This window comes from Vanessa atalanta, chromosome 13 (assembly GCF_905147765.1).
Source record: "Vanessa atalanta chromosome 13, ilVanAtal1.2, whole genome shotgun sequence".
NCBI classification, from domain to species: Eukaryota; Metazoa; Arthropoda; class Insecta; order Lepidoptera; family Nymphalidae; genus Vanessa; species Vanessa atalanta.
Window position 1 is genome coordinate 12,427,010 of NC_061883.1, and position 23,947 is coordinate 12,450,956.

Sequence of the window (23,947 nt, forward strand, 5' to 3'; positions counted from 1 at the left end):
ATTTTTAAACTAACCATTTGTTCTAAGAGGTCCAAGTCGAAGATATCTTCTATGCAGGGCTGATAGTGTTCAATACTACTGCGTCGACGTTCAGTACTGACAGTAGATCTCTCGGTACTCGTTCGCCGAAGTTCAACTCCAAACTTCCCACTTCCGCGTCTACTACTTATCTCACTATCATCTATCGTTTTTACTTCTTCTTTCATTTGGCTGGTTTTTGTAGGCTGTTGATAGCCGGGTACTTTATCTTTTGATTTTTCAGGTCTTTCTAATCCAGAGTTGTCTCTTTTAAGTACATCAGTAACAGAATGGATCTGTGACGTAGGTGTATTGAAATCCGAGGTTTTGCGTGAAGGAGATTTAGCTATGTTATCAGGCGAACGTTGTCTTAATGGCGTTGGACTTTTTTGAGGTCGACACTCTATTATGGTTTCATCCGAAGGTTCTTGCGTTGTATCAACTGGTAAATATTTTGGCTTGTTTTCATTTTCATTGTTATTTTTGTTTTCATCATTAATAGAATATTGTGGACTTTTTGTCGAATCCACTTTAGGAGACTTCTTTGTTACAATTTTTTCAGTTAATTTCGAAGACTTCGTTTGAGAAATATCTTTTGTCTTTCGATTCGTGGTAGTAGTAGTAGTTGTGGCAATATTTTCAAACAAAGCTTTAGCTTTCTTTACGGCCTCATTACTACGAAGAGTCGTTACTTTTACGTTTGAAGGCTTTTCGGCTGTTTTAAGATTTGGGCTAATGAATTCTTTTACTTTTGCATGTGATGACGTGGTTTCTTTAGCAAAAGAACTTCGTCTTACGTTGTCAGCAACATCGGATTTTACTTTCGATACGTCTTCGATATTTTCTTTTTCACTGTTAATTTTTACATTAGAAACATTATCATCGATATTTTCCACAATTTTCCTCATAATTTTGTCATGCTGTTCTTTAATTTTTTTTTCTTTTTCTTCAACTTCTAGTGTTTCATTTAAAAATTGTTCAGCGGTCTTTACAAACTTATTAACTTTATCTGATACACTGAGTAAGCAATCGTCGGTTTTCAATGCATCATCAACATCATGAAGATCAGGTCGCTCAATTTTTTGTGCTGGTTTAGTTTTAGTAGACTTAACGTTTTCAGCTGTTTCAATGAATAAATGAGCTTTATCATTTACGCTTAATTTAGTATAATCGTCCTGATATGTTGTATGTTTGTCAAATTCTTCTACGATATTACGTGAGGGGCTCTTGTCTTTTCTATCAAGAGGCCCTTTAGCAAACTTATTAACTTTCTCTGATACGGATAATAAGCAGTCATCTGATTTTAAATTTTCATCAAAGTCAGAGTGTACTTTTCTTTCTGTTTCTTTAAATCTCGTAGTCGTATCTTTGGTTTTAGCGACGTCGCCTATTTTTGACAAAAATTTAGATACCTTGCTGTTAACACTCAAAAGATGATCGTCGGTCTTTTTTAATTCATCTTCTCTTCTTTTAACAAACAGCTCTTCATCTTCACTTATTTCCACAATATCATCTACTAGAGATTCAGTTTCATGTATCGTATGATATCCACGTTTTTGATATTCTTCATCTGGTTCTTTTACTTCATCAGGAAGCCTAGAAGTACCAACGTCATCCGAATACCCTACAGGCGTCGGGCATATACGATCTGGAGAATTTTCACGAGATGATTTAGCTTGCTGAACATCTATAATTACATCATCATCATCATCAATCGAGGTATTTAAGGATGTTGCTGATTTTGGTTTACTTGTGGGTAGTTTTGTTGTTGTTTTTTGTGATTTAGTTGTAGTGATTGTATGTTTATAATTTTTGTTTGTAGAAAAATCATTAACTTGGATTTCAGGTTTGGATCTAATTTTCTGTGGCAAAACTTTTTTTGATTTTAATGCTATGTCACTAGAGGTTCGTGTTACTTTTGAGTCTAAATCTTTCTTAACATTTTCCTTATTGCCTTTGCTTAAAAATGTCTTTTTAGGTTCTTGTTCTGTTTTCTGTACATTTGCCGGTGATATCTTAGTATTTGACGGTTTAATATTAACAGCTGCTTTTGTATGATTAAATTGCTTTGTAATAGCTGCAACTTTTTTAACATCTGATACAAACGGTTTATCTGTCTTTGTTGGTGATGATGTAGAAGGTGAAGATTTTCTGAGATGAGAGGAAACTGGTTCTCTCGGTTTTATGCCACTTACTCTGGGTACCTGTGGTGATAGTGGTCTTTCAGTCGGTGATATTGGTTTTTTAGGTGATATACTTCTTGCTGGTGTAGGAGATACATTCGAAACTTTTTTCGTTGGCGAGACATTTCTCGATGGAGGTTTACTCGATATTTTCTGATCTTTGGGCTTTTCAATTTTTTGTTTCTCCGTTATTGTAACCTCTTCATTCAGTGATTTATTTATTTGTGTAATATTTTTAATTGAAACATCTTCAATGTTTTCGGTTTTAGAAATTATTTTTAAATCTCTTAAAGTTGTTGATTTAGGAGTACTCTTTTCACGATCAGGAGATTTTACGATACGTTCTGGTGAAAGTTTTCTCAAAGATTTTTGTACCCTGTCTAAAACTTCTTTTTCTTTTTCAGATATTATAAATTCAGTACTGTAGTCAAATGTTGTGTTTGATGTGGTTGTTGAAGACTTATCATCAGTATTTCTTGTAGGGGAAGAAGTTTTCTTAACCGCCTTACGTGAAGGAGATATAGAAGACCTCGGTTTGACGTAATCTGTTACATCTTCAATAATGTTTGTAACATTATCTTGTATAATACCCTCTGTAGTATAATTTTCTTCGTACTCGGATGATATGACCGCTTTCATTGGTTTCTTTGTAGATTTAGTAAGAGTAGCTGCATCGTCAATTGTTTTTTTAGGGAAATTATCAATCAATTTACTGTCAACTTCTTCAGGCATCTGGTCTGGACAAATTACGCGTTTTTTTGGTAAATATTGTTGTTCAATTTTCTTTTCGGGACTAACACTTAAACGATTAGGTTTGATGTCATAAATTTGCTCGTCTGTACCTTCACTTTGAATTTTTGAACTAGAAGTTGTTCTCTTTGATTCATTTTCAATTTTTTTTACATTTGTTGTATACTGACTAGTACCCTTGTCTTCGGTAATAATATTTTGAATTTTGCAGGGAGATGGTTCTCTAGATGGAATTTTATTTTTTTTACGAGTTTCTGAAATAGTTATTTGAGTGGTAGTTGATTTATTATCATTTTCATTTACCAAAACTTTTTTCTCTTTTATTTTTTCTGAAGTGTTTTTTAAAGTATCTTTGTGTATAAAATTATTTTCCGGCGAAGAACTATGACATGGCGATACACTCGGTGAACTAATGTTTGATTCTGATGGTTGGTAATCTGTCGAATCTTGTGGAATATTGGTTTCATTCGAATCATGTTCAGTCATCCCTAAAATTTTTCGACATCTTTCTTCGTATGTTTCACGTCTTTCAAATGGAGGCTTAGGTTTAACGGGTTTATCATGTTCTTTACCAGAGTAATCTTTATTTATTACATTACTGTCAATAAATTCTTTAGTTTCTACATTAGGTGAAACGAGGAAATTGGATGGAGGTTTTTCTGTCGGTGAGACCTGGTTACTTGGTTTTTTCAATGAGCTTTTTCTAGGAAGACTATCTTTTGTTGAACGTTTTTCTGGTGATGGTGATCTGCAGGGAATTTTCGTTAACAATGGATTCCTAACATCTTTTGTTTTTTCATTATTGATAAATTCTGTTGTATTTTCAGAATAAAATTGTTCATCTAAATCTGTAACCATACTTTCATCTGTTTGGTGAGAGCTAAAATATTCGAAGCCGCTCACGGATGTTGTTGGTGAACTTTGTAAAGAAGACGATTCTTTTTCTACAGTTTTTGGTTTTCTGGTCGGACTTGTTGAAGGTGTTATAAGTTGTCTTGGACGTTCTATCGTTGTATTTTTATTAATTTCTTCAGTAGCCTTTTCAATGTTAATAAACTCAGAAGCAAGTTGATATTTGTTTTCTCGTACAGGAGATTTAGATTTATCGGGGGAAGTTCTATCTCTAGGTGTTTTATCTGTTGGAGTTTGTAAAATAACATGATCTATTTTAGAGTTATCTACACTGCTTGGGTGTTTTTCTTGTATAATTTTTTTAGGTGGTGAAGGTTCTCTTGGGTATTTTTCTTGTATCGATTTTTTTGGTGGTGAACGTTCTCTTGTTTGTGTATTAGGTCTCTGAGAATCTTTATCCAAAATTAACGTTACATTTTGTTTTGTAGAATCCTCTCCGCAGATATCAGTTTTTGTTGTTTTAATGTTTGTAGAAGTTTCGTCAATATCAAAACATTTATCAGAGCTAGTTTTTATTATTTTAGCGTCACTATAAGATTTTGAATCATGTTTAGTGGGCGATGGACTACGTCTTGTGAAAGTTTTATCAGATTTGGGGTAAATCGAGTCTGGAGATTTCGATTTATTATTTTGACAAGTTTGTGTCAATGTAGAGGGGCCAAATTTTTGTTCAGTATCAGGATGATATTCATCTCTTGACTTGTCATAGTTTGGTTGCTTGTTGGTAACACAGAAATCAGCAATTGGTGTATCTTTATTTGGGCTATCTCTTGATTTATCAGGGCTCGGTGATTTATTTCTTTGTGTTCGAGATTGAAAATCTGTCAAGGTTGCCCCAGATTTAATCGGACTCCTCGTAGTTGTGTCTATATACTCAGTTTCATCTTTTGAAGACATTTCTCTAGTAGATGAATTATTCGTACGACGAGTTTGTTCTTTTGAAGAAACGTCAATGTCTTTGGGAATATCTTTAACAGGACTTTCTCTTGTGAGAGATGGTTTTTTTTGTAAGTATTTATTGGGACTTGGTGAACGGTCTTTAGATAGTTCCTTGGCTTCAGTAGGTTCAGAATTATTTACATCAGGAGATAAATCTATGTTAACTTGTTCTTCGAAAGTGTGTTTTTTATGTTCGTTGTCCGCTAGGGAATACATTTTAGTTTCCTCGTCAACAAATTTGTAATGTTCTTGTTTGACTCTATTTACGGAAGTGTCATAGTTTTTACGGTCAGGACTATTTGCTATCGGTTTACTAGCAGCAGTTGGTCGCATGTAACCAGGCAAATTATCAGTTTCTTCTTTTTCTCCTTGAGGTATCTTTCTCGATGGTGATAGCTCTTTGGAATGTTTCTGTATTGGTTCAGAGACACTCTTTGTTGGCGAAGATGGCTTTTGCTTATTTTTGCGATCTGGACTTGGACTTAGAGTTCTTTTAGCTTTATCGATAGAGCTAGTTTTAATCGTAGAATATGAAAAAATGTCAACTTCTTCATGTTTTACTAGTAAGTCACTATCTTGATGGGGTTTAGTTTTTCTTGAATCAGGAATTTGCCTCTTCGGTGATGGGCTGCGACTATCTGAAGGGGTTAAGGGTGATTGTGTTGTGTTTATTTTTCTTTCAGGGCTTAAATTAGACCTTGGAGATGTTGTTTTGTCGTTGAGGGGAGACTTCTTCCTGTCCGGGCTTGAATTTGGTCCATGTGCAGGGTAGTGTTGTTTTTCTGGACTTGCACTTGATCTTGGACGATAGTTATATTGCAGTTTCCTATCTGGGCTCGTAACCCTGTTTGTCTTTTCGGTAATTGTATTGGAAGAATAATGACTGGAATTTTTTTCAGAAACAGTGCTAGTTGGAGAATACCTGTCCACTTTACTAGGGCTGCCTCCTCGACTAGAAGGTTTCCTGTGTGATTTATCAGGGCTAACACTACTCCTTAAAGAAGATGTGCTTGACTTAAAAGTTTTGCTTCCAGGAGAAGAAGCTCTTGTAGATGGTCTAGTTGGTGTATCGGAACGTAGAGTACTTGCCCACGCTTGGTGAGCTGGGCTCCAGTCGTGACTTATTTTCTTTTGAGTATAATCAGATTTATATGTCGACTCATATTGATCAGAGCTAGTTTTTCTTTCTGTTACGATATTTTCACGGGTTATGTTATGAATGCGTTCCTCAATATTTTTCGTATTTCTATCATGTGTCTCATTAGTGTCAAAATGTTTAGTATGTTCATCGACATTCGATGTGAAAACATCGCGCATCGTATTTTCGTTGATATTAGTTTTATAATCTTGGTCCTTAATTTTGTCCACAGAATCATGGTCACGAACAATTTTGTCATTTGAATAATCGAAATACTGATTTTTATTAAAATCATTACTATCAATAATCTTTTGCGAATCTACAATATCACGTCTAGAATTGTCAATGGTTTCACGCAAAGTTTTAGATGCAGAATCACTCACATGTGATCGTTGCTCCATGGTCGCATACGAAGATGATTTATTTTCAGTCCTTGTTTCATGGGAGTGTTGCTCTGAACGACTTGTCTGTACCGCTGGGGCACGGAACTCCCGACGAGTACTAGTCACTCTTGTACCATCGGGAAGACATCTAGTCTCTACAATAACTTTTGTATTCTCATCCGGATAGTCAATTTTTCTAGATATTATCTCACCGTGATCAAAATCAGATCTCAAATTTTGTTCATAATCGTTTGATTTTGTTAATCTAGTCGAACTGTTTTCGTTGCGGTTAGTATTATATTTTTGAGGCGATAGGTCATAGTTATCATTAGTAAATGGCACAGATTCATGTTTGTTTGACGATATTTGTTCAAATTTGGATGTGGACGTCGATGAACTTGTCGTTGATGAAAATTGTGTACCATCGTCCGTTTTGCGCACGACTTGCTCGCGAGCTGCAGTATTAGACACGTTCTCATTACGCTTCAGGCTGGTGTTACCGTCATCGTATTCCGTAATAGCTTGTTTGTTGTGGTCAACAGCTGCGAACTGGCCACGACCTCCGTCGACGTCGTAATGACCCTCGATGTTGGCATGAACAGATTTCACGTGCGTGTGCCCATCATCCGTCGTTTTGTTCTCAGATTCTACATTCCATCCAGCGTTGGATAGCTCCTTGAGATCTGTAAATGATAAATTGTTATAAGTGTGGGAAATTTTAACTTAAGTTTTTGTTACTGGTTAATGAGAGTTAGTTCGGTTAGAATTATAATGTCGGTGGCAGTAGTCGGTAGGCACCTTGGCCGCGGTACGTAAACTCCTTGGGCGGAGAGCCCGCATCTCGAACCTCCTTGCTCTTCATGGATTGGAAGCTCTGGTCAGCGAATGATTTCACGTGGCCCTGGGTTGATGAAAACTCACAACCTGCCAAAATGGGTCAATAAAACTTACGATTGTAACAGTAGTAATTGTCTTTTTCAACATTCATACATACATTCTTTTTCAACATTTGTTCCATGGAAGGCAATCCTTAGAAAAGATTAAATTATAATATAAATAACAATAAATCAAAGTCATTTCTCGAATAGTCTTCTCTGATCTGCAGAAGATCAAAAAGGGTGTAGAGACTTTTTATATACATTATCTACTTCATAGCATTACCATTTATGAACTTATATGTTTATAGATAACCTATTACTTTATTCTAACATTGGTAATAGACGGTATCTTTAAATAATATTGACAAGATGATCGATATAAAGTATAACGATCATCTTCTCTTTTAAAAAAAAGTAATCATTAATGCTTAGAACTGGCGCAGATCTCACGAAGCGCTGCTTAGAGCATGCTCGAAGATCGTCATCGCGTATGCATTGGGCCTAACAATAGCATTAACGTTTTTCCCTCAGAAATAGCATGTATGTACCTTTAGATTCCGCGCCGGGTTCGGGCGAGTAAAGGTTGCGCAGGCGTTCCTCCCTTAGTCTGTACATGTGCGCACGAATCTCTTTTTTTCGGGAGAAGTCCTCAGTCTGCTGCCACTGGAAAGTTACAGGTGAAATTAATTAAATAATAATTATAGTAAATTGAAAAAAATATTTAAAGATTAATTATTGTACATATAAATGTCTAGAATTTATTGGGAGTATTATTTTACGCATTAAAATACGCATACTAATTTGGGTTTATATATATGAAACATGCTTATATATATGAAACGGCGGTAAAGATATCTCTTCACAGGCGACAGTTTTTCTCACGACATATCTGTCGTGAGAAAAACTGCGAGATAAACACCAGAATCACATTTGCTATCAACCCTTACTTGGAGCATCTAAGAGGAATCAGCTCGAAATCTTCTACTAAGCACGAGAGGAGATCCAGCAAGATTGTCATTTACTGTTAACAGTATTTATAATTGTTGTGATTTTATTTTTGTATCGATACATATTATATTTTCTGCAATCAGGTCCGGCTTACAGCTTAAAAGCTCTCTTATTCGTCACAGAATGCTGTTGCGAAATATTTTTACAGAATGGTATACGACAATAATGGCTACAACAATTATAGAGTATAATATTATTCGTGTGTACGTGGATGTACTCGTAGTTCGTACTTACCATCCGACGTAATACGTCCTCGTCGCGAATGAGGGATACGTCTCCTTCAGACATACTGTAATAAATAAAAAATGCAAGTTTAATGATAACGTAATTGTAATGTGTTAACATTTCGAAAGACGGCTCCAGTTTCTGATTTTAAACATCCAAGACTTTATAGATTAGATAAACTTGTTTTCAATTCTTCTTTAAATGGCTATACTTTAATTTTATATAAATACATAAAACAATAATAAGGAAATCAGAACAGGATTGTACACATAAGGCAGTTAAATTGTTTATTTTTTTTTATAAAGATTTGTAGCAATGCCCTTTCATTCAAATTATTTTTTTTTGGTTTGCTGTTCGCAATTCCATTCAATTGGGACATAAGGTTTGGAGTTAATAAAATGATTGAAAATAAATATGTCTCCTATTTGAATAGGATGTGTGCCTGCGTGATATAGTAAAACTTTTCGTAATTATGAATAAAATAGTGGTATGGTAGAAAAATTATATTTAAGGAATTAGAAAAACTAAAATGGGTCCCGAAACGTGCATTGCCAGGTGCCACAACATGGTTAATCCGTTCCTGAAGGCAATCAATCAATGTCAAGTGTTATATCGAACGTTACGGCAGTAGTCACAATTTAATTCGTCTGAAAATATTTATTAATGGTTGTTACTTGTCGTATTTACGTTCGCGGCGGTTGAGTTTAATTGGAGTAAGTTGTACACAAGGCCCCAGACTTGTCTGATTCGTTCAATTATTGTATGAATTAATAACATTGCTTATATAAGCGAATGTGTCGGATTGCAAAATTTACTTTTATTTCCCTTTTACATTAAATTTAATGTAACTGTAGAATGTTAACTAATACCTACTTGATAAAATACTGTTTTGTAATACATCACAAATTAAATTCATTTACACAAATCAAATTTTAACCATTTCTTACATCGCCCAAGCGCCACCAACCTTGGGAACTGTGCCTTTACACTGGCTCACTCAACCTTCAAGCCGGAACACGATAATACTCAATATTGCTTTTTGGCGGTAGAATATCTTATTATTGGGTGGTACCCAGACGGGTTTGCACAAAGCCCCACCACCAAGTAAAACTTTTATATACATGGAAAAAAAATTGATCCTTACAGGATGACGGATTGACGATTCAAAAGTGCTTGCAAGATGAATTAAGTATATTATTTTGATTTTACTGTTAAATAACGTTTGCTGTGGATTATTTTTGTTGATTCCGTACAAATATCTTTACATAATAGCAACACTGATGGCTGTTTATTCCTTGGTGTTCATGAGACTTAATTTTTTTTTTAAATAAACACTTAATTAATTATTTTTTTCGTTAGAGACGAATGTATTAAAAAAAAGACAATTGTTCAATTTTCTCAATACTCGTAGCATACAAGGCTAAAACTTTTTATTGATAAATCATTCTATGTTCCTATTTAAGCTGAACTGGACGACCATATGGCAGGCCATATCTGGTACCACCCGCCCTTGCCCCGCAAAGCTTTATATGGACTTAGACTTGCATATTTCAGCACATGGAACCGATTTACATCATTGAGCAAGGATTTTTAACAGCTGTCTTTTACTTAGCATTTACTTGTTATTGCAGATACAAAAATGTATATTTAAACAAATATATATCGCCTATTCCAATGGGAGTAGGAAAAAAGATAAACAAACCTTAGATTTACGTATTCCATGCGATTTGCTAATAACTCAGCTATATTGTGCACTACTGGGAGTTTATGATTAATATATCTTTATTTATAATATAAAACTATTGCACTTAACTACGTATTTTCACTTTAATTTTACTTCCAAAATTCCGATAACAGTTTCGTCGACGTTCCAAATGCCATTTTTTCGCAAATCCATAGTGAATATCATAGATTAATCAAGCTCTCAACCAGTGATATCGCGTCAATTTGCTGTCATATGTTGTTTATTTGGCTTTTTTCCTGTTATGGTTGGAATAAAGTATATGAAACTAGTCCTCGCTACCGATAAAATGCGAGCGAAGCCGAATTTTATCGGTTGGTCGTCTAATGTTAGCTTTTGTGTTCAAACTTGCTCCATACCGAATGTCTATAATTCATTTCAGTGTTTCTGCCTGTCTGTCGGAAACAGAGTTACTTTCGCATTTATAAGTTAACTAATGTTTAAAGAAGTAAAATTTTGCCATGTTAGTCCAATTGAATGTCCTAAGAGTTAATCTATGTAATAATATATTATAAACGATATGTTATGCCGTATAAAATGTTTATTTATTTGAAATCCACATTTATTATCACCTACATAAATTTTCCTCGGCTAGGTAGCAGGAAAGATAACACGGGTCTGAGCCAAGCGGTTATAGTAATTATTATTAATATGCTTGTATGTTATGGATAACCCAATATGAGACAGATTAAATTAAATACTGGGTAGGCGTTCGTGGGTGAAATCTTACAATTATTTAAATACTTAATTAAATAGATTTTGCAATTATACAGTAATACATATTTTAAATAAAGATATTTTATGATAAAATAATGTACATAAGGTCTTAATTACTATTCAGATAATAGTTTATTAGTTATTCCTTATAATATAAATTGGATTTAATGTTTACTGGAAGAGCTTAAATTAAAAGTGTTCTGATTATTTATTTATTTTATTTTTATTGTGTTTATATTGTTTTATTAAAAGACGTTGTAAATGATTTATACTAGTGGTAATTATTCAGTTGGAAGTCACTTTTAAATAAGCGCCTACTTAAAAATAATAGCAATACGCGCACTGTCGTAACAGCAATAACGTCCAAGGTTGGTCATTTATTTCACTTACTATGAATTGTAGCTGATGTTATCTAGGGCTATCAAGCGTGTCAGGCGTTGCAGGTTCATTTCCCGTACGTGATAAATGTTATATCACTTATTATATTAAACATACCTATTTGTTTGTTACGACATAGATAACATTATTGATCTAAATAAATGTTGAAGTAATACTATTTGGAGAATGGAGTTTTGATGAAGTCTAGCCAAGAAGTCAGAATATTGTAGAGCGAAAATGGGCACATACATTGGACACTCTATTTACCTACCTACCTACTATTCAATCAGACACGACCTAGGTGAGTTAAGGCGAAAAAATAATAGGTTTATATATTTTCCAAGACACGGGAGAGTGTAAAAATAGCAGACTTCCTAACTCCAAACTGTTACTGAGAACTTATTCATAGATTAACAAAAAATATAGTTTATTTTCGTGATCCGGGGTTTGAATTCAGTACCTCGTTTTATGAAGCATTAATATAGATTCAATTTTACAACAAATTTGCAATATGATATAGAACTTGTTAGTACGCAGATATTATGTTTAGTAAAGTTAGATAAAGTGACAGGCGCCGTCTTGAGGCGTCAGCTCGTAATGACTATGTCAAGTGACAAATGAGCCGGAGAGCTATTAGTGTAGACTTAAACAGATTTAAAGATAAATTAGTATATTAAGCGTAATGTTTTCAGTTGTTTAATAGATCTTGAGATATGATTTATTTATTGTCTATCCATTTATATACATATCTATACTACTAAATAAGGTGACTGTATGCCTATATATTGTAATGCCACAATAAAAACCTTCTAAAATAATATACGTAAAAGTTATTTCAGAAGATTCATCACATTTCAAAGGAGGCTTTAACATATAACGTTATTATATAAATAGCTGGTTTCGTAGTTTAACCCGCTTTAAAATATACATAATTGACGAGTGCGAACTTTATATTCTTGAAGTATAATATATCAACATATTATACTTACATTTGTTAATTGTTTATTTAAGCCTCAAGTACATACATCGAAACTAGTGTAACGATTTGTTGCTTTGTTTTTTTTTTTAGAATAAAATCATTAAGGTGTTCTATTGTTTACCTTGGTGATTTTTTATAAAAAAAAATTAAATATCACGTAAAATAATATATGTCAGGGCTTGATGATATAACAATAAAAACGATTTAGAGAAGTACCGTAATAGATTACAATGTATAGAGGCGAAGCCGCGGCCTTTCAGAAACATCCGTGTATTTATTAATGTTATAACATAATATAATTGTATGTAACTGACATTTTAAAAGACGAAATATATCATTCAAACATACAAATACAATTAGAAAATATCGATTACGAGATCCTTGTTAGATTGTAATGATTAATGAAATAGAGTAACAATTGTGTTTTTTGCCAGTTCTTCAAAGTAGAATCTACCTTAGAACCGGGTGAAGCTTTACATTTATATTTAAAATTCGATCTTATAAAGTGATGACTCCAAAGTGCTTCTAAGAGCCCTATTGAACAACATACATTTTGTTTCATATTATTAACAAATATATTTACTAATATATATTTAATTTTATGTTCGGACAATCGTTGTTATTTAAATTATAAAAACAAAGCCTTCACACGGGTGCAATATATATAGACCCTCTATATACAACGTTCAGAATGAAAAAGCAAGAAAATAAAAAAAAAAATTCCGGCCAGTCAAGTTGAAATTCACGGCTTTTCTCTACTATACATATAAACTTTGTGCTTGTATCACTCTAATGATGAAAACCGCATCAAAATCCGTTTCGTAGTTTAAAAGATCTAAACGTACAGACGGCGACTGAAAGATTACATAAATAGTAATATTGGGAAATATGTTAAAAAAAAATCACGTGTACGTCAATGTACGACTTTAACTATTAAACAACAATCTTATTAGGTAGGTATATTCTCTTACTTGTATTAACATTTTAAACTCTAGTCAAAGAGCTAAAAAGGTTTGAACCCATTACTGACCACACCTGATCATTGGCATTTCGTTTTGACATATGGCACGAAAAATCAAAATAAACTATTGTAATTCTTATGTCTTCGTGAATAAGGACTAATTTTCCATATATCTGATACGGATACGGCTTAGCAAGATTAGGATGTCGTAAGCACATGGGTGGTCAAGATATCCATGTAATGAGTCACGTTAGTGGATTAATCTGACACACGAGATATAATTACCGCTCGATATTACACAAGAAGCGAAAATTAATTATTATTATGCGTACTTATAGATATGTATAGATATATCAGTCTCTACAAAGTCAATACACTCTCTGTGGAGGTATTAGGTATGTTTCTATATTAAAATATCAGATGCTATTAACTTTTTAATAAATTAATTTTAAAATTTTTGTCCAAGCACTTGGCCCTTTGAGTAGTGGTACAAAAAGCTTCATCAAAAGTATAACACCTCGCCTTATTGCCTCCACTGGTGAACAGGAGGGCTGGTTCGTTTTTAGCCCAGAGGATCGGAATTGCGGTTAAGATTTATACAGTAACTATTTGTAATTAATATTTGTATATATTAAAGTGTTTAAAGAGATTTTTGATGCTAAAATTTATGGCATGAAAAATTTACTTATTTTCGAGGTGATTCTAATAAATAGAATATATATTTCGAACCGGGTTTTTAACTTAAAACAATGGCGAGGAGTGGTAGCTTTGAGTTTAAAGGCCACCAATGTGCAAAGATTTCATTCAACAAATTTTTCGTCGCTGAGCATGAGATGAATTATTGTATACAGAAATGGTCATCACCATCTTATTAAGAGCCTTCTTAATGTTCCACAAAAACACGAAAAATATTTTTTGTGCTGCGATAATGATGATGATGGAATGATGTCCCCTTGACCGATATCAAGAGAGACTAGCTTATTGTGCAGGATATATTTTAGTGCACAAGTCTGTGCGTAAACACAGTTGCAACCTCTGATCCTTCACTCTCATAATCCGTTGGAACGGCAAATTCGCCACGACCGGAAAGAGTTCAGGCACAGGACTTTCAGCGACCAACCAATGTTTGTTCTGATTGTGCCTAATATATAGACGACAGTAAAAGAAGTAATCGGATCGAAGTTTCTTATTATTTGTTACAGTTGCTTGTGCGGATTTGAAATTACGAACTTCGTTTAAGTATCCCGTTTTCTATCCGCTGTGTCATCTCGGCTTCATGTCTGTAATTACAAGTGCACAGGACACTTGTTAAAACACATGGCGAGTGTAAAGAATCTACACACACAAACCTACATTGTACTCTTTTAACGTATTATATTTAACGCACGTGATAACGTCACTTGATAAAAATGGTGCCCTGTACAACAACAAACAACGGTACTAATACCAGTGTCAACTCTACAATGTTTACAACCATACGGGTATATTGATCGTTTAAAAACACGCTTTGTAATAATGAACCACTAAAAAGGTTAACGCCTTTTTTTGGTAATAGATTAGGTATTTCCTCTATGTTGGTATATTTTAACGAGAAGAGAAGTATGAAACTGTTTGGAATGTAATTATATTTTGATAATGAACTAGCCTTGATTCTTTGTTTTAATTCTTGTAAACTGTGACGTCATTACAATGGCTTTTCACGTAACACTGACTTGACTCATCTCTCAAGTGTAAGACATGCTGCACTAGGTATAGTAAATTAGTAGAATATTTTAAAACAATAGAAAGTGTCACTTCGGGTTTACACAATAACACATAGCGATTGTCGATTTTATTTAAAGAATAGGATACAAATATAATAATGTAGCAATTTACGTATCGCATTGAATAATTAGACGAAGGCGAAGTTTTAAAACGTTTTGACAATCGTTGAATGCTCTGCTGCATGCTGCTCCTTAGATGAAATTAAATATTCAAGCTAAATTCATGAGAAGTAGACTTGTATTCCGAGAGTCTTTCGAAATCGAAATCATAGAATGTGGAGCTCATGATAAGCTTTACACTGACATTACTTGGGTAATTAATTTTACGTAAAATCTTCAGATAGATTAGCAGGCCTAGACAAATTACAAAACAATTAACAAATTCGTTTGCAGAAATCACTAAAACTTGTACAATTACATGATTATTTTACTTGTTATAATCAAAGCTTAAAGATTGATAGACGATGTAAATCGGTATAATTCGAATCGAATGCGGTTATCAAAGGCTAAACTGCAAAACTTACTTCGAATCTCACATATGAAATATCGGCTATAAAGCAAATTATAGTTACATATTTTACGATCGAGTCCTGCGGTGAGTTTCGGGTTTTTCCTTGCCGAATAGCACCACAGTTAGGCTCTTGAGATGTCAAATATATAAGACAAATCTACATTGCTGTAATGTTTAACATAGTATCGAGGTTTTAAAATGCAGTAACGTAATGTATGCTGTGCTTGGTAAGTCAGTAAGCATAACACAACTTTCCTTGTTAGCCTTGAACCGCGATATGACTCAGCGACCGCTGACCATGAGCCAAAGAATAGGTAACGATGTTATTAACATTAATACCTTTATGGCAGGAGTGTTTTCGAGAAATCATAATTAAAAAAAAATCGACATAAATAGATATACAAATGCTGTTTATGACTTAATTAATCACAGCAATATTTGTAAATTGTAAATAAATCAATTGAACTATAATTCTATATAGTTATAGTAATTATACTAATATATAAGAATTATATAAACAATTTTATTATTGTTTAATGAAATCATTTTGTATAAATTGTAAAACTACAATCACCACTTCAGCATATCGAAAGAGACGAGAAGTAAGAAATTAATTGTTGGAACAGAAAGTTGAATTGAATAGTAGCCAACCGTTGGCTCTAAGTACACGCACACTTGTAAAGTATTATGACGTTCGGCTTGTGTCAAGCGTAGCCGTCCAACCAAGATAATAAAGTCGCTCCATTTGTTTGAGTTTTATTTCAATGTGACACTTTATATATATATATATATAATATAATATAAGATAAATACATATCAGATTTCTTATGTTCTATGATGAAAAGTATTTGTGTTACTTACGTAAGTAAAGGACATGTCGAAGATTTAAATAATTCTTAATAAGCATTGACCGAGACGTAACGCGGTTATTTACATGAAGTTATTTCGAATATAACAAAGTGAATGTTTTAACGAGACTTCTACATCTTGCTAAACTGGTAATAAGATCCTAACAAAAGATCGATAAATGCCAATATTTGTTTTATTTATATTCTCATTATAATGAAAATTATAATTGTATGTATGTAAATCAATATCAGATTATATTTTGACATTGAAAAAAAAAGTGAAATAAGGGCATAGATTTTTTTGAGGAGACGACTTGGAGCTTATGTTCCCTGGTCCAATTGGGTTTTGTGGACTAACGATGTTTTTCTTTATCACCGAGCACGAGATACCTTAGTACTGCTTGCCTTGCATGGGTTTCAGATCGTAATCTTTAAATTATTTAAGTTTCAGTTCCTGGGCCATCCGAGTTTTAAGTCATAAATATATTTATTAAAATAAACGCCAAAATGTTTACTTCATAAAAAGGAACCTCATTCCGAGATAATTGCTGCTATTTCTTAGAAAATCTGATCTAACTACGAGAAATACAAAACGCTTTCACTGACCGAGAACACGGTGTTATTGCCAATTGAGAATATTAGAATTCAAAACACGGACTATTTACCATTCTTGAGGCGAACCCGCTCACATTGACGGAAAGCGATCCTCCGGATATGGGAATTCGGAACAGATCATTGAAAACATATGAACGTGTAGAAAACTAGTGTTTGAATTTGACTTTCTTTATGCGCTTTCATTGATTTATAATGAGCTACGTTTGTGCGGCGCATGGTGTTTCGGACTGCAGCTCCCGAGACCTCGGTTTAAAATTCAGGATCGGGTAGACGTTGTTAAGTTACTCTGTCGAGAATTCCCAGCGGCATGGAATTGCTTAGGAGATCACACTTTATCTCTCATCCCACACTGTGCCAATTTCTATATACAATTCATCTGTAAGAATGCCCCCATTTTAACTGTTTTTATTGAATTATTGAACAGCCTGCGCAGCTGTCCTTGAAGTGAACACATGTTGACTTACACAAACCACTTTAGGTAATTGTCATACAGTACAAATAGAATAGTTTTATATATTTTGGTCTGTCTAAAGAATTCAATAATTTATATTTTACTAGTTTTCGCTATTAGTTTAGGCGCGTAGGTTATTGGTAAAAATTGCCTTCTTCCTTAGGGTTCAAATTTGACAATACCAAACTACGGTTCTTCGAACCTACGGTCAAATTCGGTTCAGTGGCTTAGTCGAGAAAGTGTAACAGACAGACAGATATACAGAGTTACATTCACATTTATATTATTAGTATAGATCTAGACCCGCTGTATAATAAATAATAAGGCAACATAAAAACTTAACCAGACCACTGTTCTAGAATTGTTAAAAGCGACATATTCTAGTTAATACCTAGATCACCTACGTGGACATAAAAATACGACAGTAAATCATGTCTAAAATTTACGACTTGCGCAGGAGTTGAACATGAAAAGAATGATGACTTAAGGACACGAGCGATTCACAAACACCTACTATAATACGGCAATTTATTCTATTACACGAAGTTACAAATCTTAGTCTACTGCGGTTACGTCAGCTTCTTAAAAACATATAATATAAACATACCGGTATGATATCACGACTTCAGTTATTTTACCTAGACCAGATCTGTTTACTAGCTGTTCCTTGTATTGATTTCTCCTTTATTCCTAATGGCGAGAGTGCCTACATTGCGAATTTACATAGAGATACAACAACATTGACAAATCGACTATTTATCTCCGATTATGTCAAGTATCTCGAAGAATTATTAGGCTTTTTACGTATCGATTATGAGTTTTAAAAAACCGGTTATGAGCAAACATTTATCTGTAAATTGACTGTGACCATTATTTTGAGCGGACTTTGAATCAGTAGAAAGTATTTTAGTCTTACAGAAGTAATTTCAAAACCTATTGTAATTGATCTCCGGGCATAAAGTACCACAAGGTTAACTTTTACTGCGGGTAATATGATTTTGATGTACATCATACATACATACAATATTTTTATATATCTTCTCTAGACATGTCCGAGCTTTTGATGCATCTTTTAAGATTGTATTTAATTTAGTGTTCTTTCATATTATCATTCCGAGGCAACCTCAAAATTTAATTATTACTAATAAAACTATTTTTATTTGGGATAAACATAACACTTATCTCATTAAATTGCATCTCAAAAAAATAACAAATTGGGAGATTGTGGTTTTCATAAAGTGTTACTGATTCAGACCTTGAGTTATCAATAAAAAATATATATAATATTGTGTAATTTTGTTGGTGCTTTTTTGAATAAATGCAAACAATTGCAAACACAGCCATCGTCAGACATTATATCGTCTATTGCAGTGGAAATATGCGATTATATTTACGCTTATCTGTCAGTCGTCTCAATGATAGCTTGATGAATACTTTTGCGCGTCGTCTCATTGTTGAAACTGTTTGTAAACATTTAAAAGCAAATATTTAACATGTCTGTCTGATACCGTAACAGCATCATCGAGATACTGCAATAAATAATAAATTTATAATTAATAGTGTTCGTAGAATTTATTTACTGTGAAACTATTTCCCATATTCATGATTTGTACATTAACTATTTTTAACTTTGATATTTTTAATGAAAACTGTTTTTATTTAAGTATCATAATCTGACCATATGCGAAGAACTTATGCACAAGTAAGTATGAAAACAAAGGTTCACTCCTTACTCCATCCCTCTCAGAGTCCACTGGGACGGCTATCGGAGAGTAATCTCATTATTCTCTTTTAATGGTCATAAATGATAATTATCTGACTTCCATCATAAGAGTCATATTATCTATGGGCGTATTTGTTTGTACCTATTTCTGTCCAAGTATATATAATATTACGATATATTAAATATCCTTATATAGTACGGTACATACGGATGTTTTAAAGACAAAAATAAACTCGACGAATTGTCTCCTAGTATACATTAGTTCCATAAACGAGTTGTGACCTTACTCATGAGAATAGACTAGCATGTTTGAGAATACAAAAATTCTGAGAAACAAAGTGGCGTTATTATAGAAGCAAACCAAGGCATTTGCAGATCATAATTTATTTTATTAATATTAGTATAATGGGTGGTATTTATATTTATTTCTGTAATTATATAAAACATGATTCTTCAATTAAAAAAAATTAAGTTACTGTATTTTTTATCTGTGTGTAATTTTATTCCTGTCATTCAAATCAAATTCGTAGTATTAGCACTCTCTGTTTAAAATTCCATACGCTGATCGCTGATTGGTTCAGGGATTAAGTTTGTTTTTCTACCTTTATAATAATGTCTTAAGTGTCGCCAGTGACGTTGACGTAGCTGGCAAAAATATTACGGTTTCAAGCCCCTTTAAACGATTAACCTCTCAACGTTTCTTTTGATAACTTAAATTAACAACAAAACTGGACATTATTGGAATGATTGTAGTTTAAAAACACATTACTAAAACCAAGTAAATTGAAAAAGGTCCTATAAGGTATTTTTTTGTTTTCGACTTCAAATGTATAGTTTGTATATGTAACATTGAAATGAAACATGGCTGACGGAGTTTCATATTTGTCACGGATACTCTGTTTTTAAATATTTGATTTTAAAATAACTATTGTCATCTGTGCAGATTATTTGAAAACTATAATGATTTTAGTATTACACTTAATACAAGTCTCTTAAAATTAGAATGTCAATAGCAAACGTCATATTATTTAAAAAAATTCTATGCGAAAGTAACGGTCCTTCTGTCTTTTTGTTGCTCTTTCACGGCCGGACCAATAAATCGGATTTGAAGAAAAATGGTATGAAGATTTAATTCAAAGGCTATTTTTTATGCCTGACGAACAACGCCTAAAGTACGACCGAATCCACGGGCGGCAACTAGTAATTAATAAATACAAATCAATTGCACTTATTCGTATATATGGTTCTTGCAGATACTAATATATTTTAATATATATAAATATATATACATAGCAACACATTTTCGACACTGTGAAAAATTATGATAATTCAATAATCAAAAAGAACCTACAAATGTGACATAGTACAAATGTTAGACAAATTCCTATACTCTTTAACAAAACTCGTGGGATTCTTACTTGAGATTCTATAGAAACATTGGATGTGCAGCAATTGTGTGTAATACTTAACGAATTATGGATAGAACAAAAAAATGTTTGATAATAGTTAAGACAGTTAATAGGCTATGTTATAATGACTTAATTGAGTGTATTGAACCAGTAATCAATACCGAGTTCAGATTTTTTAATACAAATTTTCTGTTCCTGGCCCTTGACCTATTTGGTGTCTGCGCAGCATATCTTTTCCTTCCATTCTCCTCTATTATTTGTCATCTGATCGTTCACATCTATCTCTCTCATATCCCTCTTCAAACACTCCGTTTATGTCTTTTTGGGTCGCCCTCTTCCCTTCCCTCCCTCTACGCTTAGCTCATCAATCTTTTTTTTAAAAATACTGATGTAAAAATAAAATTTTCAAAATAAGTTTTATGACTATCGGTCACTTATTTTGTAAAAATAAAGCCTTTGTTAGTCATGAGACACGTTAAAACACACATAAATCGTAAAACGTAACCTTTTTTTTGAGCCTCGAAACTTGTTAGCAAATTGAACCGGTCCTTCAAAAGCATTAAAAACAATTTTATTCAAAGATTTATGATGCATTCCGAGTATTTATAGCTTGTGAGACATAGCAATATCCAACCCCGCAGTGCGCAGGCGCAGAGCGCGAGTCGCACATACCCGTATGTATAGCGGAAACTGGTTCCTCGCCGCGAATCCTGTTAGGGCTGTCAGACGTAAGTTATTAATTATTCAAATAGTCTTTGATTATTTTATCATTATGTACTTAGTTGATTTACACCCTACCCACCTCTCTTTACTTTAGTATTTTGTCTTTTACTGCAAATGTTGTGCATTAAAAATTAATACTAATGTTAGGATTATGTTAAAATTAATACCGTTCTGTTTTATTTCGAGACAAGCGAGGATGTTTTTTATATAAATTACCTAACAATGTCATGAAATTTAAACTGCGAAATATTATCAAATTATTGTTATGTGTGTTAAAGATGTTTATATAGCACTAGTTGTCATCTGCGGCTTCGTTCGCTTTTTAGAGATTGGTCGTCAGTGGTTTAGTCGTGAAAGAGCAATAGAGAGAAATACAGGAAGAGTTTACATAGATTATGTTCAGTTGGGAGCCGGTATGGCCCAGTGGTTAGACCGCGGCAAACTTAAGCGAAAACAGTGAATGCGGAACAACACGCATTTAATTTGTTTAATTTGTGTTCATAGTTCACCGTGCCCAGCAGCGAAGCAAAACATCGTGAAAAAAATCTTTGGCAATCAGTAGAACCGTTACAGACCGAAAAAAAAACAATAAAATGATTTCCTGAAACGTAGGATACATCTTAAACCTTACTGATTTTAGATGTATTTCTGACACAATCTGAAATTATGTGTTGAAGTTAAACGTCAGAAAGTCCGTATTAAACGAAGCTTAATATAATTTTATTACGAAACATTTGCATCTCGAAGTGGAAATATACTTCTGTGTGATTACGGCTCGAGTCGAATCGACAAGTTGAATAAATCATAATATATTAATGGAAACATCAATAACCTAAGTGTCCAATTCTATATTATTATATGTGTTCAAATAATGTCTTTATTGCAAATTTATTACGTTGATATTTATTTAAATTTAGTTTTAAATTAGAACACATATCGCATATTTAAATATGTTGTATCGATTTAACGTTAATTAAAGTAATAATTTACATTTATCAACGAGAGGCAATGTTTTGCATAACACGGCTATTAAAAATGTTATATTTTTTACTTGGTGGTAGGGCTTTGTACAAGCCCGGTAGGTACCACCCACTCATCAGATATTCTACCGCCAAACAGCAGTGCTCAGTATTGTTGTGTTCCGGTTTGAAGGGTGAGTGAGCCAGTGTAACTACAGGCACAAGGGACGTAACATCTTAGTTCCCAAGGTTGGTGGCGCATTGGTAATGTAAGAAATAGTTAATATTTCGTACAACGCCATTGTCAATGGCGGTGGTGACCACTTACCATCAGGTGGCTCACTTGCTCCGATTACATAAAAAAAATAACACGAGCGAAGTCAGAGACGGTAAAGATCGTAAGATCTAAAAAAAAAAACGTTTGTCCAACCCTATACCGGTCAATCTGGTTTATTTCTGCAAAGCATTACCAACGTTGGCGAATAACGTAATATCAATAAGCGCCATATATTTAAACGAATCAAACATTTGCAACCAATGTGAATTATAACGCCTACTTTATGATATAAGATGTACAGCTTGTAACTATTATAATAATAATAATACGTTAATAACGACAAATAACATCAGAAAGATGATCACATTTTAAGTGTCATAGACCAAGACAGACTCTTACGTGCTCACTTAGTATATAAACTAATATAGCCGCGGTCCTTTTGAATGTCATAATTCCCTACTACAAACTACTATATTAAACAATCAATAAAATTAATTTTAGCGCAGACGGAGCGGTTGCTTAAATAATAGTTGAAGATGGTTTAAATCGAAATTAAACAAGCGACGAATGTTTGTTTTGACGGAGCCCAACCGACATTCTCTGAAAACATCCGCCGATCGTCGCCTCTGCCATCGTTAGCGATTCTAGTCTTGAATAGCTTGTGTGAGAATAGACTATGATATTAAACAAATTTTTATCATTAATTCGACTGGTATGAGGTATGGGTTCAAAACCTGTGCCATTGGTTTTCCTAAGAAATTTTCAGTAGCAGCTCAAAGTCTGGAAATTGGCTCTGACAACACTCTCCTATCACGGGAAGCACGTAAAACCGTTGGTCCTGCACCTGAGCTTTTGCCGGTCAGAATTATAGAAATAAAAGCATTTTGGTTTAATCATAATATTATAAAAATATTACAGCACTATACACTTGTGTGTAATTGCCCCTAACAGTATAGGTTAAGCATCTATAATTCTACTAAGTAGATTCTACTTTTCCACCGTCAAAACATAATTATAGAGGGCCATGTAATATCCATGTCGATGGACCCTCGGCGGGCCGGATTAAATACCTTCGCAGACCGGAGTTGGCCCGCAGGCCGTACTTTGCCCATCACTGGTCTAGAATATATTATAATCATTTAATTAACTCATCAAAGTATATTTAGTTAGTTGATGCCATTTCCAGTAATATTAGTTCTAAGTTATTACAAGTTACCCGCAAGCGATAGGTATACAATTACATTCTAAGCTCTTGTTCTCGTAACTATCTCTATAAGTCGAAGTCTAAATTACTATCGGAAATCTATTAATACCATAAACGCATTTTCTCCACGCAATTGAACTTAAATTATTGTAACTGCTTTTACAACGGGTTCGCTGTATTTTAGTCCGTATTCCGTTTAAATAGGAAGTAGAATTGTTTGATCGTTTAAATGTACTTGAGTAAAATAGTGCAAC

The 23,947-nt window shown here is 33.5% G+C and overlaps 1 protein-coding gene across 5 annotated transcripts in view; it reads right to left on the reverse strand.

Annotated features, from left to right (window-relative positions):
• LOC125068505 overlaps positions 1–23,947 on the reverse strand; it is a 75,957-nt gene that overhangs the window by 31,256 nt on the left and 20,754 nt on the right. For 4 of the 5 annotated variants that reach the window (XM_047677681.1, XM_047677680.1, XM_047677684.1 and 1 more), the window contains exons 2-5: positions 8,444–8,498; positions 7,750–7,864; positions 7,122–7,247; positions 15–7,006 (exon numbers count right to left, since the gene is read on the reverse strand). In XM_047677681.1, the coding sequence (XP_047533637.1) occupies positions 15–7,006; positions 7,122–7,247; positions 7,750–7,864; positions 8,444–8,497 (7,287 nt within the window). In that variant the 5' untranslated portion in view covers position 8,498. The remainder of the gene's footprint in view (positions 1–14; positions 7,007–7,121; positions 7,248–7,749; positions 7,865–8,443; positions 8,499–23,947) is intronic. The other variant, XM_047677682.1, reaches the window with a different exon arrangement.